Here is a 20059-nt window from a genome sequence, read left to right as displayed (position 1 = left end):
TTTTCATCAAGTTGTTTATGACTGACAACACCATCAAGAGCCCTGCTGCTATGTACTGTTTGGCAAACTAAGTGTGAATAATTACAGTCCCATTGAGAGTGTTATTTATTCTCACTTCACCATGACATTTGTTTGAAAGGGTGATGCCAAACTAAACTACGAGGGAAAGCAATAGAAATACCAGAGTGGCATTTTTAAAGGACTGGAAACCAAGATCAGTTTCTCTTGCGGGTTGCAAAATATTTCTCTACCACTTGCCAACACATACATAAGAAGCCTAACGGTACTCTATGTATTAGAAGGGCTGCACTTTGTGGCACTTTCTGACAGAAATATTATAAATATAACAAAGCACGTGTTTGGAAGTAGGGTTTCTCCAGGTACACCAACTTTCTACTACATTCCAAAAACGAGCAATTTAAATTAATTGAAAACTAAATTGTCAATAGGACATAAGGAAAAAAAGTCTTTCTTATAATTATTGAAATAAATTTGTGATGTAAATTATGTGGAGGTTTTTGTTGCGACAATGTATATGAAAAGTAAATGTTCCAGTAATTTTCCTTTCTAAATGACACTAGTTAATTATTTAAAGCTTACATTACCTTTCCAATTATTCACAAATAAATAAATAAATAAATAAATAAATAAATAAATAAATATAAATGCCAAGGGAAGTAGCCTTCCTTTGTTGCTTGAGCGTTGAATGAGTTTAAACTGACCCAAAAGGTTTTTCAATATAATTAAATCATGAGTCTCAAGTCATTAAGGACAAACTCTTCGATCAAATCAACACCTAATTAATTTTTAGGCGTAAGTGTGTTTTTCCTCCGAACAACAAAAGTGGATGTGCATCTGAATTCTGAAATCATCCCGAATGCTTAAAAATGGGCACATGTGTAAATACTTTAAAACTGCAGTGCTAAAGACAATCAGACAGCAGTCAAAGTACACAATTATTTAAATGAATCGTTTTTTTAAACACACAGTGACATTAGAAGTGATGCTCATTGTGAGATGTCCTGGCTGGTCCACCAGTATTATCAATCTCAAAAGTAGTTGATCCACAAATGTTTGGCAACTGTAAAGAGCAGTGATATAGCGTAGGGATGAAGAAAACGTTTGATTTGAGGCTGAAATCAATACCCGTACATGACTGGAGGCCACCAAGGGCACAGGCACGCTTCTCAGCAATGACCTCGCATCTTCCCAAGAGCCTTGCACAGTCAATGATAGTTGCCTTAAACATCAACTATTTCCCTTCACGTGGTCTTCTGTGTATTGTGTCATAGAAAATCACTGCCAGATGCTAATCTTCATTCTATAGCTTTAAACCCCACCCCCCAATAAAGAGCATCTACATTTTAAAAGCTCGATGGTAGCTACTTGATTTTTTTTCTGAATTATTATTTTGTATGACTTTAAAACTTATGTATGTGCAAATGGATAAATTAGTTTTAACTGACTGACAGACGTTTTAATTCTAGGTAATTGAAAAACTTGCTCTGTGACTCATTTGTAGCCTTCACTTTGAAAATATCCCTTGAAAATGTTTTATGAAATTCACCATTCAGCATTAAAGTAATACTTTAAAATGTGTTGTTTATGTGGAATTTGTAAAAATGTAATTTGATGAATGATGCAATTCTCCGTGCACATACATATATATATATATTGATTAATTATTTCTGTTATATCATCCCTGATATAGTTAAATAAGCACCTGGGATGTTCTGTAAATGTATAAAAAGAGATAGAATATTTGGCAGATAGAATATTTGGCTAGAAACAACATTAGCACGGGAGTTGTAATAAGTTAAAAAAAAATTATGTACTACCTCATTTCAATTGTAGTTTCGCGTTTTTCCCCACTAGATGGCAGAAAAAGAAAGGGAAATTGTACTACAGAAGTCTCACTGTCTTGATGATGAACATTGATTATTTGTTGTGGCTAATTATACGATCAATAGTTCTGGCATCAAAAAGAGTGGGGTTTTTTTTGGTGGGGAGGGGGTAACTTGACATTTGATAATAGTGTATGTCATTCATTCATTCATTCACCTCCCACACCGCTTATCCTCACGATGGTCGCGCGCTGGAGCTTGGGGTCAATAGGACCCAGTGACGTACTGTGAGGTTCATGACTGGGGAGGCGAGTGATGTGCATTCCAGTTCTTTTAAGTGAACTGAATCTTTAGAATCAGTTCACTCAGAAGATTCACTCAAAATAATATCTGCTCATTATTTTTCCATGGTGTCCCACTGCACATTTTATCGCCTGGTTTGTCTGTGCTGTGTGATACTGTTGGCTCGTGAGTGAACGATTGGTTTAAAAGACCAAATCTTGTCAGTGAACGAGTGAACGAATTCTTTTTTCAGTTCATATTACTTTAACCAGTAAGTGTCAGTAATGCGCATTGAAGCTGGTGCCACCTCACCGTAAAACAAAACGAAGAAGAAAATGACGTAACTACCCGTTCATGAACGAGTAGTGAATTGCATTTCCCGTTCACCAACGGAACAGATCTGTGAGTGAACGAGTCAGTCAGTGAGTGATTTGCATTTCCAGTTCATCGCGAGAACGGATCAGTGAGGGAACGAATCCGGACTTTCCCGTTCGCGAACGAGTCAATGGGTCAACTGCCTTCCTTCCCGTGCATCAATGGATCAGTCAGTGAACGTGTTGCGTCTCCCTCCTGGCGTGAACTATGTAAGCCAGAATGTCGATTTATGATTTGCCAAGGAAAGAAAGAACCACTCACTGAAACACCACTTTTTTTCTTCAAGCTAACGGCTAACTTTATTGCATGAAGGGATGCGCCGTTATGCAACAAAGGGGAGGTTATGCTTCTCTTTGGGTAATCTTGATTTTATAACACTTATAGTAGTTTTTAAATAACGTGTATGCATATATACGCCTAAATAATGTTATCCAATATATCTACTGCAATTTCACAATGGATTGCTGGTTTGAAATTTACTTTTAATATTATTATTATTTTTAATAAACATTTATGTTCAAAGGGCGGCTCGGTGGCGCACTGGGTAGCACGTCCGCCTCACAGTTAGGAGGGTGCGGGTTCGATTCCACCTCCGGCCCTCCCTGTGTGGAGTTTGCATGTTCTCCCCGGGCCCGCGTGGGTTTTCTCCGGGCACTCCGGTTTCCTCCCACATTCCAAAAACATGCTTGGTAGGCCGATTGAAGACTCCAAATTGTCCCTAGGTGTGAGTGTGAGTGCGATTGGTTGTCTGTCTCTGTGTGCCCTGCGATTGGCTGGCAACCAGTTCAGGGTGTCCCCCGCCTACTGCCCGATGACGGCTGGGATAGGCTCCAGCACGCCCGCGACCCAGTTGGGGACTAAGCGGTTCAGAAAATGGATGGATGGATTTATGTTCAAACTTGTCTGGTGTTTTATTCCTTGTTTTTATATTCGCCAATTAAAACATAAAAATCAGATATTTGGTTAACTGCTTTATATGACAACATGCGTAGGTACACCTCATGGACACTTCAATAGGTACACTTCACGAGGTTAAAAAAAAAAGAATAAATAAATATAGGGTTAATTACAAAATAAAAGCATATTTAGATGAGTTTTCACACCTGGGATCGAACCAAGTTTGCACCGAGCAAGAGCCCGTGTCATTAACCAGTCGGTTATTTCGACCTGTCAGCACATTCTCGTCTACAACGCTTTATACTGGTGATGTGCATTCCAGTTAAGTGAATTTTTAGAAACGGTTCACTCAAAATATTTGTTCAAAAGAATCGTTCGCTACGCTTTTTTTATTTATTTCTTCTTCTTTTTTTTTTTTACCTCGTGTAGTCTACCTATTGTAGTGTCTAATGTGAAATTGCAGTAGATAATTAATAATCAAATTCAAGCTTATACTATGTATGTACTGAATGGTCTCACCGTGTATTTTTGCCAATACATTTCACTTCATCTCATTTTTGTCTGCTAAGGCAGCACGGAAAGGAAACAAAGAAAATGGCAAAAACAAATAGTTGAACAGAAGAGATTTAGACAGCAAGTCAAAATAGTTTATTATAGAACAGTATTCATATTTGAGGCACTACCTCACATTTATTATAGGCACTGTACTACTGCCCTGCTGTGGCAACCATCACCTGCCAGACACATCATCCTCATTTAATCAACCTGAGTGACAAACAGAAATACAATCTAAACATTAGAGCAGTTGGTGAGTTGCATTAACGGTAGGTAAAAAAGAATTGATGTCATGTAGTTTATGGTGTGGTTCATTGGTATGGCTGAATCTTGAACTCCATGGATCAAAAACCTATTCTGAAGTCACATTAATGGTGTGTGTCAAGTTTGCGGGGAGGCTTTCTATTTCTCCATGACAGCCTCATCTATCAAGCAGATGAATACACGACTGCTCTCTGAAATACATACACATTAATTCAACTGTTACACCTTGAACACAATAAAGTCTCACATTCATCTGCTATGACAAGCACAACACCAACAAATAATATGGTTACCATTATTTCAATGAAATACAATAATATCACATCTTGTTGCTTCTCTTGACATACAGCATGGTTGGGACAAAGCACACCTGGTATCTTGTTCATAGAGGGATCAAGTAGTGGTAATTATTTTTGGTACATCTATGGCACAGATGTACAATTACCCTAAATGACACACAATGGGGTATTTAGTGGTCTCAGCTGTTTTCAACTATTAGCAGAGATTACGCGTTGCGCCTCTCGCCAATGTGATTGCAGTTTGCCTGTCTGGCAAATTCTCAACCGCTCTTTCGAGTGATTCACCTCTGCGAGTAAAATCTACCTTCCATCTCAGCGTGACTTGCAGAGAGATTAGCAGAGCTATGTACATAAATGCCATTCCTTTTAGTTACTTAATCAATGCAAATATCAGAGAAGCTGAAGTCTCTTCAAACTGTATTCAAATTCAGGCTTAGAATATTACATTTGCCTGACTGCTGTTCTGTTGGTGATCAGTGGAAGTTTTAGCAAACTGACAACTTGTCAGTTCTCAGGGTGATAAAAGGTTAGAAATGAACAGCAAGGAATCTTACTCTTTGAAGAGTTTTCAGTTAAATTCTCATTAGAACAGGATATGTAGGGATCAGTGCGAGGGAAGTTTTTGCTGACTGCAATTATGATTGCATCCTTATGAAATAAGATATTCAGCGTATAGTCATAGCGATGACAACGTACGCGGGAAATAAAGCATTATGACATACATAATCATCAATATGATAATGGTTTGATCTCACCTCCCAGCTTGCCATATATAATTTTCTGAACATTTCATCCAGTGCAGTAATCACTTTTACAGACATAGATCACTCACTGAGCACAAAGCATTTTCCCCCTGGATTCTATCATGTTGATCACTGTACAGGGAAACGGCATAGCACAGCAAGAGAGATCACAAAAAGAGCGAATTCCTCTCTTGCTTTCCAAAATGTGTCCACACTAGCTTCACTTTAATCATCAAATCATCCGTGGTTACATCAAATGCTGAGTCAAAGTGAACAGTGTTCATTAAGGCTCATAGCATCGACAGTTTTTAATGCAACACTCACATGATCACCATTGATTTCAGGGGTGACCAAAGCTTTGTGTTCAAGGGTCATATTTCTTTTAAATTTGATAGATATCAAGCGATTTGTACGTGTTTTATAAACATGTATATAGTAGTATATGTAAAATGTATGTAAACGAGAAATAAAATGATTAACAAATTGGTAAATTTATGTCATACTTTATTATTTACATAAGTAAATTAAACAAATCATCTGATAATTTGATAAAAAAATAAATAGATTGTGGAAATAAAATTAAAATTGAAGCAATATATCAGGACCCTTGAAAATTTAAATGCTTAGGGCAGAGTGGCCTGCAGGCCACAGCTTGCTCACTTCTGTTTGATATCATCCACACTGAAAATCAACTGGAGCTCCTGGTGAGAAACCCTTGTGAAAGCAGGAACTCAGAACAAAACAACACCAAGGCATGGGTGTCATCTAAAAATCTCAATGCACAACACAAAGTATCCATAATTTACATATATTGTATATAAAAACATTACAAACAATCTCCAATAACTCCCATACTAAAACCACAAACACATTGAATTATCATTATTATTATTATTAATTATTTTGACGGGACATTTTTCAAAGAGGAAACAAGACACCCATTGGCATCTGCGTGAAGGGACGCTATTGTCACTCATTTTTGTCTTAAAGTTTCCCTAAACAACAGCTCAATTAGAGCATGATATCATTGTGAGATTATTAAAAAAAAAAAAAAAAAGCATTTGCATTTGATAAATTACTCACGACAGCTTGTATGGATATAGCATATCTGCATCAGCATCTTCCATTCACATTTGTCACCCCACATTGTTTAGTCCTGAGTGCCTGAGTTCTATTTTGGACATCCACGGCACACCAAAACGAGCTCCCAGTTTAGGGGCAGAAATCATGTCTCCGACTATCTTGTGTGGCGTTTGTGTTCTCCTCGTGCTTGGATGGGTTTTCTTCAGGTACTCTACTTCTTCCAACATTCTCAACACATGTGCTTCTGTGATGTGACTCTCGTAGGCGCATTCAAAGGAATTCATTATTACTCCCACGGCGGCGCAACCCACCCTTGTTCATCTCTAACCTGTCTCTGTGCAGTTATAACAAACGTTGCGCAGGGTTTATACCAAAAAATAGAGCCCAAAGTGCTAAACTATATTTCAGCATTTCTTTGTTCCTGTTTTTCACCACCCGGTGACACACTTGGGCATCTGGCATGAGTTGCTCCTACCCACCTATGTCAGAACTTGAACTGCGCAGTGACAGAATTGGACAACTCGTCAGAAGTCACTCGATGTTCCCACTAACAAGTGTAGGTTGGTTTGTGTGCTTATTTCATGATTAGGCTATAGTACACAGTATCTATTCAGCTTTGAAGGTGATGCTTCCAATGTGATTTTACATTGTGCTACCATCATTTTCAAGGTGCATGTAGCCTATGCACTCCTATCCACTATAGGTTTAACATTTGACAGATGAGCAGAGTTTTGGTGTTTTAGCACATTCAGCAGACAGGTGCACAGCCTTTGAGAGTAGATAGAAAGGTTGAATTTTCATAATTTTGAAGCCTCTTTTTATCTACATATGTGTAAGGATCGTCAACAACACCATGGAATGGCAAATTTGGAAGGCTTTTTTTTTAAATTCGAGTATTCTAATTATAAATGACTGTCCTATAAGTGGCAGTAAAGTTACAAATGCTAAAGACATGTAACAAAAGACAGCTGACCTATGGCAAATGTGTGTTACAAATAAATAAATCAATAAATAAATAAGATCCCACTTCGGTCCTTCAGGTCGTAATGACCGTGGATGATTTGAGAACTTGTTAATAGTCATGTTTTGTTTATTAAGTTGATGTTGGATCAGCAAAATTTAATACGAGTCCCCATAGTGAGAAATATGACACATCTGTACAAACATAATAAATGCTTTCTACCTACCTACCTACCTACCTACCTACCTACCTACCTACCTACCTACCTACCTACCTACCTACCTACCTACCTACCTACCTACCTACCTACCTACCTACCTACCTACCTACCTAACTAACTAACTAACTAACTAACTAACTAACTAACTAACTAACTAACTAACTCTAACCCTCTTTGGAAAAGTCTTAAGAAACACACAAAGTTGGAAAATTGGTTAAATAAATGGGCTCAAACCAAATCCTGAACACCTGCTGCCATGGGAATTAGATTGGTAATATATTTTTGCTTTCAACAAGAATGCATTTACATCCACGTTCAAGCAGGAGGCTTGTGCATCATTAGCTCATGGCCTGTTTTAAACGATACAGCATGTAATTGGCTTCTACCTGCTCTGATTCATCCTGCTCTTATTCCCCAACAGCCTGTGAGAGGTGGTACAAGTACAATTCTAATACAATTAAAAACTAACCTGCAACTACAGCAAAAATCATATCCATGGGCAACTATGGATCAATGAGGGAGTGACAGAGATGATGTTATAAAAAGGGGGGATGGCAATTGGGGGTGGGAAACCGAGTAAAGCCTTTGATTTATTTCAAGGTTTTTTTTTTTTTTACAGCAGAGAAAAACACAAGACGCATTTAGACGATATCATTGTACCGCTCCAGATGGCTCACCTAACAAATGGATGTCTTACAGAACTGTGCCATAAATGTGCAGACACCAATTTGCTTGCACATTGGATCCGTTTCACAACCACCCACGTCAGTTTCACCATTGTAAATCCGACCATAGACCTATATAGAAAAAGTATTAAATCTGCAATAGTTTCCAGTTTTACTTTGCCAGAATGACACAACAGACCGCCGCAATATCAGACTTGGGTAAAAAACACAACCAAATTGCTTTACTTCATGGCTTACAAGCGTTTTTTCCCCCTCGAGTTGTTCCTAGATAGAACTGTGCTATCATAACTGAGCGGAAAATGGATTTGCTCCGTCATGAGCATCTAGTGTGAGTGCATGTGTGCGTGCGTGCGTGCGTGCGTGCATGCGAGCGTGTGCTCTCGCTGTGCTGTATGACCTGCACCCAACATAATCAAATGGTGAACACCAAAAATAACTGACTGTCTACTGGCACCAACCTCATGTGCTTCCTCAAAAAAGATAAGAGCCGTTTGGATGCAGACCAGCAATTTAAACTGCAACAGCTAGGAAAAGCATGTGTGTGTGCGAGCGCGTGTGTTTCTGGTCCTGTGCCTATCTCTCACTCATCTGAAGCATGTTTCTTTCCCTCTCCTGCGTATTCATGACTGACTATGTTTGAATTTACTATCCTATGATCAGAGAGACTTCTCTAGTTTGAATTACATGAGTCACTTTGATGCATCAAAGGAATAATAAGTAAAAATGATGCATCAGATCTGTCATTGAGTGGTCAGCTGGTCCAAACATCTGATGTATATTCTTGTCATCTGAACACCCAGTCTGATTTTATTCTAGATTTATTGACCTTGTTAAGTTTAATTCATTGACATTCTGTGATATTTTTTTTCATTTGCATGAGGTGTTGGTGGTTCACAACCAGTCTGATTTTATTCTAGATTTATTGACCTTAAGTTTAATTCATTGACATTCTGTGATGTTTTTTTTTTTTCATTTGCATTAGGTGTTGGTGGTTCTTCAGTGAAAATGATACTGAAAGTTCGTTTTTGCTTTTCTCCTGACACAGCTACAAGTAGCCAATTTTGTCCATTTGCACGTAAGCATTTTTGCTTTTATGTCAGAGTATTTTTTCATGTGTGTAAATATCAAAAGGTGAGTTTAATAACACATCTACTAAAGGAGTAAAGGGTGAAGGGTAAACATCATGATGTCAGAAAAATGTGTGTGTGTGACTTTGTGGGTTTTTAAAAGAACTTTCCATTTTTCGTCCACTTCTGTGTTTGTAGCCATGGGGGAAGCAATAATCAAAGCATCTGCAGGAGGTTGTTGAACTTTATAAAACATGAAAACGTTCTACTTTATATAAAAAGAACTTCACGTGGAAATAAGCCACAGTCAAAACTTTACAAAAATCTTTCAGGGCACAAAGAAATGCCACAGATGACTTGTGAGATGCAGGACTTTCTGTCTCAAGGTGAACAATAAGGAGGTCGTTGAAGAAAAATAGGCTACATGGTCGGGTCACCAGACAAAAGCAATTATTACAACAATGCCACAAGAAAGCCTGCAGACAGAACAGCACCAAAATAAAACATCTGAAGTTGTTACATCAAAATGGAGCTTTAAGTCCACAACCATAAACTGTACATTTGGAGAGGCGCCAGCATGGCTTAAGTACACACATTCCAACTGTGAAACACTGCTGTGGAGCACTTGGTTTTGAGGATGTTTGAGTTACAAACATACAGGGTCCATAGTAATGGCAAGATGGAAGCCAGTCAGAAAATACGAGCTGTCAATTTGCACTCATAAGATACATAAGAAAATACATAATGAGATTAGTCTGTATTCATTAGCCAAAAGCTGTAGTTTAGGCCTTCAGCAAGATACCGAGCCAAAACGCAAGACCAAGTTGACAATTCATTGGCTCTGAATCTATCCTGGAGCTGTCTCAGGTTCCTTAAATCTAAATGTCATTTTGGAGAAACCGCAAAAGTGCTCTTCATGCAGGACAGTTCAAGAATTTACAGGCACAGGAGGCTGTTTGCCCAGAAGAGTGGGCCGCTGTGCATCAACCAATTGTGCCAAGACTTCAAGTTGTCAATGGCGTTTAAAATTCAACTCATTGGAGCAAACAGAATTGCTTAGCTTCACTCAAATATTACGAATGGGCGAAAGGAACAATTTTGTATACCAAGAAAATGGACAAAACAAATCTGGGCTGGTGTTATTGGGAACAAGCCAAGATGAGAGGACCAGCCTATAGTCCACCCAACAAACAATGATATGGCAACAAGTGTTTTGCTCGGTGCTTTCAAATCAATTTAATGCTTCCAAAAGCCGTCCGGCTCACATTACCTTGAGATGATTTATCTGTTGAATCTGAAATGTGCTTGATATCAAGCTGAGGTAATAAATACACTGTGTTGCTGTCATTCATTAAACTGAGACCGCGGGTGGGGGAAATGCAACAAACGTCGGTAATGCCGGCTGAGGAGTGGATTGGATGCAGTAGCTATGATTGAGTGTGTATAAACAACAACCCAACAACAAAGCCTACTACAGTGCGACGGATAACGTCAGTGTTGATAAATCACTTTGCTGCTCATGGCTGGAGATTAAAGAAGCACAGTGACTGTGGTCAACAACAGATGATGTAGCAGTGGATGTGGATGGATCTTTGACATGGTTTAATGCAGTCATGTCTGGCAGCAGGAAATCTCAGATTTTGCTCAGAAATGTATTTTTTTGTATGCCAGACAGAAGCGTATTTTCAGTATTTTAAAATACATTAATTTTTGTAATTATTTCAAATTTGAAGTACTTTAAATAGTATACTCTTTACGCCAAGCACATACACTTTCAACCCAACCAATAATCAATAATCAAATACATTTAAATTACATTTAAATTTGAAAGAGAAATACTACTACATAAATAACTCACAACTAGTCAACAGAAATGTTAACTTTCTTTGCATTTTCAAGTCCAACGCACGAAGAATTATTCCAGGACTTGGATTAAAACATGTTCAGTAATTTTAGTCGTGTATCTTTTACATTGTTGGTCAATGGCACTGAATTTTCAGCCATTACGGATAGACATGTAGTGTGGTGATTCCTAACCAGGATGCTGTGTGCCAGGAGAAAATTGCGCAATTTGACCTAATTTGGCTGAAAATTATTATTTATCACTTAAAAGGATATTGTTGTTCAACTTTCTATGTTAGCGACATAGACAGGCAGAAGAAAACAATGCTCTTCTTCCGTTAGATGGCTAAAGGTACAATGAACCTGTGAGTCCACCTGTTGCCTTTCATACAACAGAATTCCTTATGGCTTCTTCGTACAAGCTTAGTGTTTAATTAAACAGCCTCAAAATTCCCATAGAGTAAATCCTTTTGTGAGTAAATTGAGATGAGATCAGCATTATTTCAGTATTAATTTTTATTTGGGGGGGGGGTATTTAATGGTGTACCAAAATGTAAATTAGGTGCCTTGGCAAAATTAACGATGGCGAACATTAATCTAGTGCCTATCAATTATCAATGTATGCCTGCGAAAAGAGAAAGTATATGCGTCATACAAGTCATTATCCTCAATTATTTAAAAAATACACACCATTTACCATTGTTATTGAGCGTTAAGTCAAGTATTGGTTTATTTCAAATCCAACAAAAGGTGAGTGAGGGGGGTTTACCTTAACCCGAGTTGTGTATTAGAGGACAGTTATTAAATTATGTATAATAATGACATATGATTTTTTTTTTTTTATTAGTGAGCCATGTGGTGTCCATTTAAACTCAGTTACCCAGTGAATAAAGCATCAGTCCAAATACTATAGGAGTCACAATTACCTGCCTTGCTCAATGGTAATCAACACAACACCACTGTCACTGCCTACAAGGAGTCACTCACTCATCTTGATGAGATAGTGGAAGTCACCAGCAACAGCAACTCTTAACGCTGTAACAACACTCAAGGACAAAAACAAAGTGTCCCATAAGCATATTAGGACTAGAAGAAAGAAAAAAAAGAATCATAGAAAAATGTCAGCTTGCTCATCAGCAAGCAGGGGAGCGCAACACAGATATGGCCCTATGTTCCTTTAATATCCAGAAAAGTACCCTGCTTTTATTCTCAAAAAATGTTCAATAGTTCAAAGGCATGTGAAGTCTTCGGATACTGTCGTATGTGTGTGTGTCTATTTTTTGCTCTTTTTCTTCCATCTTTTCCTGACATCTACAAGGAACACAAGCCGTCAGTTCGCTCTCCTTATCAGTCACAACAATCTAAGCTGTCCTTGTATTTATTCGTCCAGCTCTGTCAGCAAATGTCCCCGGATGATTTTTTTTCTTTTCAAAATGCTTGCTGAATATGTGCAGCATCAAGAGGAATCCATCAGTTGCATATTGAAGGTTGAAAAGTATGTGAGCATGATAGCTTCCATAACCAAGCCATGCGTTTAGGCCTTTTCCACGCAAGATTTGAGAATATATCAATGCCATTGTGGACCTGCTCCGTTGTGAGCGTTGTGCCCTCGGCGCACGAGTCACACGGTTTCCTGCAAGCAGAGGGCTTCCACGGCATTGCTCGGTCCCTGCGCCACCCCACCAATCACAAAGAGCATGCCAGCGGTCTGCAGGAGAGCAGACGAGCAACGTGCAGTGGGCATGGGCGCCACGTACTCCCAGCGTCGCTTGATCGGATTGTAGCTCTCGACTGAGCCCAACGGTGTTGGCTCGTTGCCTGCAAAGACATACGCCACAATTAAGACAAAGCAATGAGAAGACACTAGTCAACAATATGCATATGTACATAGATAATATAAAACCAAATAAAAGTGATAACGATGCAGCCCCAAAGGTCTCGACTAATTTAATATCAAAACAATAAGAAAAGAAGACACAGATGCAATTTAGTGTAAAAACATTGGGCAATAGTACAACGGGGAATATGTGGTTACACTCCATTACACCAGACTCACCTTTTTAACAGCGGAACAAATTTAATTGCAAATGTAATGTGGAACAATAGTTATTAAATGTTCATTACTTGATGGCCCATTTGCAAGCCTAATCCATGATGTACTCACTTCAATTAAAGCACAAAAACATGTAAAGATGACGCATGACCACATTTTCAAAGTCTGCTGACATTTTCGGCTTTTTCCAATCACTTCTTGCTTTCTTCCTTTCTTGCTCCCCTCCAAGCTCAGGTGTAGACTTGTCATTATACATCACGTGGAATCATGTCGTTTCCGTTTCCATGGAGACCCGCATCACAGGGTGAGGTTTGCTGTGATGGGAAGGCTTGAGCTTGGACTATTTTTTTCCCCCATTCTCTTCTTGAAAACACACACACACACGACACTTGCTGTTCCTGTTGCTCAAAGGCTTCCCGTCATTGCTTTGATTTTTTGGCCCACAGATGTCATGTCGATTCTCCAGCTGCTCCTTTTTTTCTTCCATTAATGCCATCCCTCATATGGCTCTTCCTTTGTTGTTATTTCTCAAGTTCATTTTTAAATCTTTTTGATTTTTTTCATCTTATTCTTTTCTTCTCAGACCTTTTTATCAGTTTTTTTTTTAACCACACAATTTCATCTGACTCTCCTCTGATCTGCGTCAGCCCCTACTCACATTTTGGTTCTTTCCTCTCCAAGGTCTCTTGTCTCAAATCATGTTCTTTTATTATCTATTACTCTAGTCAGATTTTTTATCTGAAGCACACATCTAAAGCTCCGGACTGGACCTGGAGTATTTTGGTATCTTGTTCTTTAAGGACTTGGTCCGCTACAGAGAAGAAATTGCAAGTGATCGTTGGAAACTCTGCATGCTGGAAATGTTAGTTTTTTTATAAAATTTTTATTACGTCTGTAACTGACTTGGTTTTTTCGAATCATTAATATTAATGCTTGCAAATGCAATGCCTTGATTTCAGTGAGATTCGTACAGTCATTGCCATAAATGCCAGTTGTACACAATCACGATACTATGAAATAACCACTAAAATGTCAAAAGTAATTTATCATGACTATCACACAAAAAGGCTTAAATGTCGGACCCTGCATAACTGCGACGAGGAACAACAGTCAAGAGGATAATTGGTGCCTACTTTTTCTGCAATTAATCTCGCGTGTCAAAGGAGACAAATGCCAGACTGGTTTCCAGTAAAGTTGTAGAGCACATATGTGGACAGACAATCGTTGACTTTGAGTTGACACTGAGTAGGAACTGAGCAGACGCTGCCTGCATCTTGGTCAGGCGAACAAATTCAGTTTAACGCCAAATTCTGTTGGCACAAACATGCGCTGTGTGCAGAATTTGCAGATAATACTTGCTCTGCTCGTTTAAATGTTAACTTTACTTTTAACTATCTGAGGCGTATGAGATATTCTTAGGGTTTAGGTTGTCGAAATTTGCACAGTAAAATGTAAATTGAAAGTATTTATCAGTAATACAAAGAAAATGGAGCCAAATGTAAATATTTAATTTTCAAGACCCTACTTTTTTTTCCGTCTTCTTATTTATTTAAGTTAGGGGCTACTGTGCTTCTAGTAAAAAAAAAAAATGTTAGTCTAGAGTCCTGATTTAGGGGCACTTGTATTTCAAATTATTAATAATTTCTAAGCAAACGATCACATCATCTTGAAAAGAGAAATGCGAGGTGTGTGTTTATGTGTATTTGCGCTACAAAGAGAAAATGGCATTTCAATTCAATCTAGTAACAGTTCACATGAGTAATGTTACTTTGGGCTGCACAACAACACGTCAATGTCTGCTTAATAAGCATGTCATTGAGAGGAAAAAAGCTCGCCCCTGATTAATTGAACGATTGCTCACGCTGTATTTACTTGAACAAATTTTGGTCGGTCAAGGAGAAAATGAAAATTGATGGAAAATACATGTCAATTTAGAATGGGTCGGCGGGGGAAGTCGAGAAATGAGAGTGTAAATTTCATAAAATATTTCCTGTGTATCTGTCATGAAGTGTACAGCGAGGAAGATACTGCCTGAGGGAAGGTATTGTCACATGGTTCATTATTATCATCATAGTAAAATATCATTGACTGTCTAATGTACGATTTTGTGGTAATATAACGTCCGCAACAATTCTTTGCAACATGCATAATCAGAGATAGACCAAATGAAATTACAACATTTTTGGGGGCATTTTTGCCTCATTCAGGTAATGCCACTTGTCATTATAAATAGCACATAATAGCTTTACTGTATGGACCACTCAATTTATCAAGTCCAAGCTATGATATTGATGTCTTGTAATTCTCCTGGTTATGTGTGTTGTGAAGACTTTTTTTTGCCTCAAGACACCACAGTAATGGGACTTGACACAGATGTGGTCTGCTGGATTGCATCGGCAGATATTTTGCACTTCAGGAAAACGCGGTCATCCGTTGCAGATCTGTCAATGATGCCATTGATCAGAGCCACAAAATCAGACATTACAGCGAACCCAATTTTGTTCATTGCAAGAATGTTCTTTGGTGCCATAATTAATCCAAGATTTCTCAAAATGTGCAGTCGTGTTTTACATAAATTCATATTTATTTAATATTCCAATATTTTTAAATATTTGTGTGCATGTGCCAGGTCATTCCCACACACATCACGCTTTCTGTGTATTAAATATTTATCAGTGATTTGGGGAGAGGTTTTAGACTTTAATTTTTAATTTTTCCCCCAACATATTTCAATGGTTTCTTTTTTTTTTGTGACTTAAATATATCACTTTAAAGTGTTATTTATTGTGTTATATTTGTTTATTTACTTTTTCCTCCTGTTTTGTTTTAAATATGTTCGAAATAAAGACATATCAAATCAAACCAATGGGTGTCAATTATATGTGAATTTTGGCTATTTGTGGTTTAATCCCTTGCAAATAGTGGGACTCAACTATACACTAAATGAACAAGTTGTTTAAAAAGATTTCATAGATTGGATCAGTTAGTTACCTGTTTTATTTTACTGACTGGTGATTAATATTATTTACTTTGATCATTTGGCAAATATTTGCAACCTTAAACAATCCCTAACAAACCCTGCTAAGAGAGCAACATTTGCTGCCTTCGAAAACACACAATTGTTCTCCCCTCACTCGGACAGGGGCTTTAAGATACAACAATGGAGTTTTTTTTCTGGGAGTGTGCAGTATGGAATGTGACATGACAGTTAAAATGCTTTCTGAAGTCACTTAATTTTTTTGTGTCCTTCAAGGAAAAGCCAATCATGGAATATGAGTCTGTAATGGCTGTACACTACTCAATACCACACGTGAATAAGAACAAGGGTCAAAAGGTACTGACCTAGACCACCAGCAGCAATGATCCGTCCACCTAGACAACCTGCTACAAAGTCCGCCCTTTTCTCTCGCATCTTTGACGTTCGACTGGGTTTGAGCCAGACACCTGACAGAGAGGAAAAAGAGATTAGTCCAGAGGCATCGTTTACCAAACAAATATATTTCAAAGATTAGATCACTGATATCTGCTCTCACAGAATTGTGTTTGTTTATATGTGGAGCTCATTTTGAGCCTGGGGATACTGACTTCCCATGAAATGCTCACCAGTTTTGAACACAAGACAAAATCCCTGGGGTATGACTGCCTTAGCATCAACAACAACAGCAAGACATATTTTACCACAGCTGATTTTCTTCCATTCGAGTTCTGCTCATGCAAACGGCTGATAATTTCCTGTTTACATTTCCTGACTGCTCTTGAAAATTTACCATGCCTCGCTACCCAGGATTGGAGAGGAAATGCTGTTAACAGATAATAAGATGTCGCTGGAGAGTTGCAGTCAAGAAGGAAGGACGACGCCATGCTATGAGTTTTCTGACACAGTTTCTGCCAGCAAAAGATCAGCTATTCAGCCGTAGCTAATAGGAAAGTCAGATAACATGTAAATGTATGAGAAGAGGAGCTGAGAGTAATGTTTTCAGAAAGGTATTCGAGCCCGGAGCAATCACTGCTGACTGGCAAGCATCTATAAATAAAAACACGAAAATGGCCAAAATTTGCCGTTGGATTATTACCGGACCTTTCTGGATTTATTCTTTACTTGACAAACAAGTTATGCATATTATTACTAAAGGAATGTTTTGCAAGTTGTCGACAGTGTGTACATGTATTTTGGTTTAACAAAACCAAAGCTAGAACTTTGGCCCGAATGTAAAAAAGTATAGGTGTGCTTGACATGAAAACAATACTCTGCATGTTTACAAAATTGCCATAACCACATTAGTGACTTCTATTACAAGCATAAGTCAATTTGTCTCTTATTTGTGCAGGTTACACGTCACAGTATTTTTTTACATATGGTATATATATATATTTTTACAGGGGTATTTTCAATTTCTATATGTACTCTGTAAGAACTCAACAGGGTTCCTTCAGCTTAAGGCAGGTTAAATTCACGATCTCTGTCTGGTGGACTCAGCTGGAGGAAAGCATGTTTATTTAAAGCTCTGAATCATTCCTCTCCTTCATCCTGTTTTGCCATTCTAGACAGCAGCACTCTGCTGCTTTCACTAAGTTCAATAAGACACACACTCAAAAAGACATAAGAGATCGAAACAGAGGGACACACAAATCAGCAGATACTGTAGTCAGCTACAGCTGAGATGTCTACACACTGTATGCTCAATGTCAAATCACGCAGACAAAAAGACAAATGCAAGGAAAACATGGATATGAGAGACCATGACAGCAGTTTGTGCAAAAATGCATCCAGAAACGGCTCCACTCCCTGCTTGTGTTCAGAGGCCAGAAGCCCACTCAGACTAATTTAGTATGTCTTCAAATGTGACATGCGCCAACGTTGCTGACATTTCTCAGAGCAAGCTTACTTTCTGTCTTGTGAAGTTCATATGATGTTTGTTAGCATTTAAGATTATGGGGACTTCTATATACATAATTAGGTGGTGCAACACACTACTATCCTGGTTAGGTGCACTAGACAACCTTGCGCTCTTCGCTGCAGCCCTTGGCTCAATGTACGCCCACCTAGGAATGAAATGGACCGGCTGTACGAGAGTTTTCCCAACCTTCCCGATGGCTACCAAAAACCCTGGGCAAAATACCAAAGAGGTTCATGTATGCAATAAACCTATTCAAGAGCACTTCTTGCCTAAAAGCAAGCAAATAATAACACTAATCCCCTCCTTGCATATATTTGATCAGTCCATGTGTTTTCTTCGGCTTATCCCATTCAGGGTCACGGGTGAGCTGGAGCCTGTATCCCTTTGGGCAATTATTAATTCGCGTTGGAGTCACCTCCGCACATGTGTGGAATAATGTACTCACTTTTGAAAGGATTTATTTTACTCTACTAAAGTTGAAGCTAAGTGTGAATGACATGTGCGGCACTTAGTACAGTGTGTATGGTACAATTTTTTTTTTACCGGCACTTGCAACAGACAACAGGCAGTCAGACAGCAGGTTGAATCCCCGACGGGAATGCAGATGAATATAATAGTTGTTGTTGCTGTTAATGTACAAAGTACATTTGGAGTGTTGCACGGATTTGAGTGGTGCACTTGATCCAAAGTGTTGCTTAGTCACTCTGCGGTCATGGAAAAAAAGGGTCTTCTTTTATATAAAAGCCTGTCTGCCAGGCCCCACTGAGAGACTGAACAATTTTTTTAATTGATCACTTGAAAGAAGGTTTCTTTTCAAAACCAGCGACACACGCCTGTCCCTTTCCATGCATGACAAACCAGTCAGCACGCTAACAGGATACAGTAGTGGTCACAGACAAGTATGTGGTAACTGGCTTGCAAATGAAGCAATGAAAATTGTCAGTCAGCACCGAATACTATACTTGGTTCAATTTCCATCGTCAAATTTTTGTGAAACCTGATTTTTGCAATGATCGCAAACAAAAATAAATTATGGAGTATAGTCTTGACATAAGTACCACCGCAAACACAATTCTGGTGTTGTGTCTCATTAACTCAAGATGGGTCTGTCTCATTAAAGCGAGTGCAGAGCTCCCAACAGCTACACTAACTATTACAGCTACTTTCTGCATAATGGTAAATTATATTGGTAATAATATGTTTATATTTGTTTATGTGCTGGTCTGTCGATCTGTTGCTTTAGGTGAAACCTCTCCATCATAAAAAAAAATTAAAAAAAAATTGGGTGCTGCATTAGATATCAAACCTCCACCTCAGCAGCCTAATTAGTATCAGCCCCAAATTGTTAGAGGACTATCGCTTTGGATTTTCTCATGAATTGAAGGGAAATTTGAACACGTAACATTTTGCTAACACGAAGATGAAAATCTCAAAGCTCTTTCCTCTGGAGATTACGAATTGAAACACTAATAATAATAATAATAATAATGGAAAAAATGGTGTTAATCAAAATAGAAAAATGTGACACTTTCCAACAATAAAGTTGTGATATTATAATAATAATTGAATTATTTGGCAAAAAATTTGTAACTAATTATATGCACAGCTTTAGACAAGTGGTGCAATGTGGGTGGGATTAATAGCCTTCTGCTATTGATTAACCTGAGATCAATTCACTAATTTGCACTTCTTATAAAGATTGAGAGAGTATTCCTGGAGGATGGGCAGTCTGTATTTTAACCTGAGTGGCTGGGCAGCTCTGTGCTCCTCAGTGAGGACAGAGAGTCTGGCTGCATTTGTCAAAAGATGTGCGTTTAGCAGATGATCCTTGACACAGCAATTACTGCACCTCAGCAGGGCCGAGAGGGATGTTCAAGAACAGTGGGGTGCATCAACTGCAGGCTGCACCAGTCTGCTAATGGTTCCATTTGGCCATTTGGCGGATTTGTCTTGAGGCTAGCTTGACAAGTGCAAGTTGCCATTATTCTGT

General features: G+C 38.5%; 1 protein-coding gene across 3 annotated transcripts in view; it reads right to left on the bottom strand.

The window, feature by feature from the left end:
• Positions 1 to 4031: 4031 nt before the first annotated feature.
• Positions 4032 to 20059, bottom strand: part of klhdc8b (kelch domain containing 8B) — a 74467-nt gene continuing 58439 nt past the window's right edge. For 2 of the 3 annotated variants that reach the window (XM_049753038.2, XM_049753037.2), the window contains exons 6-7: positions 16514 to 16615; positions 4032 to 12936 (exon numbers count right to left, since the gene is read on the bottom strand). In XM_049753038.2, the coding sequence (XP_049608995.1) occupies positions 12740 to 12936; positions 16514 to 16615 (299 nt within the window). In that variant the 3' untranslated portion in view covers positions 4032 to 12739. The remainder of the gene's footprint in view (positions 12937 to 16513; positions 16616 to 20059) is intronic. The other variant, XR_007488238.2, reaches the window with a different exon arrangement.

This window comes from Syngnathus scovelli, chromosome 2 (genome assembly GCF_024217435.2).
Source record: "Syngnathus scovelli strain Florida chromosome 2, RoL_Ssco_1.2, whole genome shotgun sequence".
Classification (NCBI taxonomy): Eukaryota; Metazoa; Chordata; class Actinopteri; order Syngnathiformes; family Syngnathidae; genus Syngnathus; species Syngnathus scovelli.
Note: the sequence above shows the minus strand (reverse complement) of the source record. Positions and strands in the feature narration are given on the sequence as shown.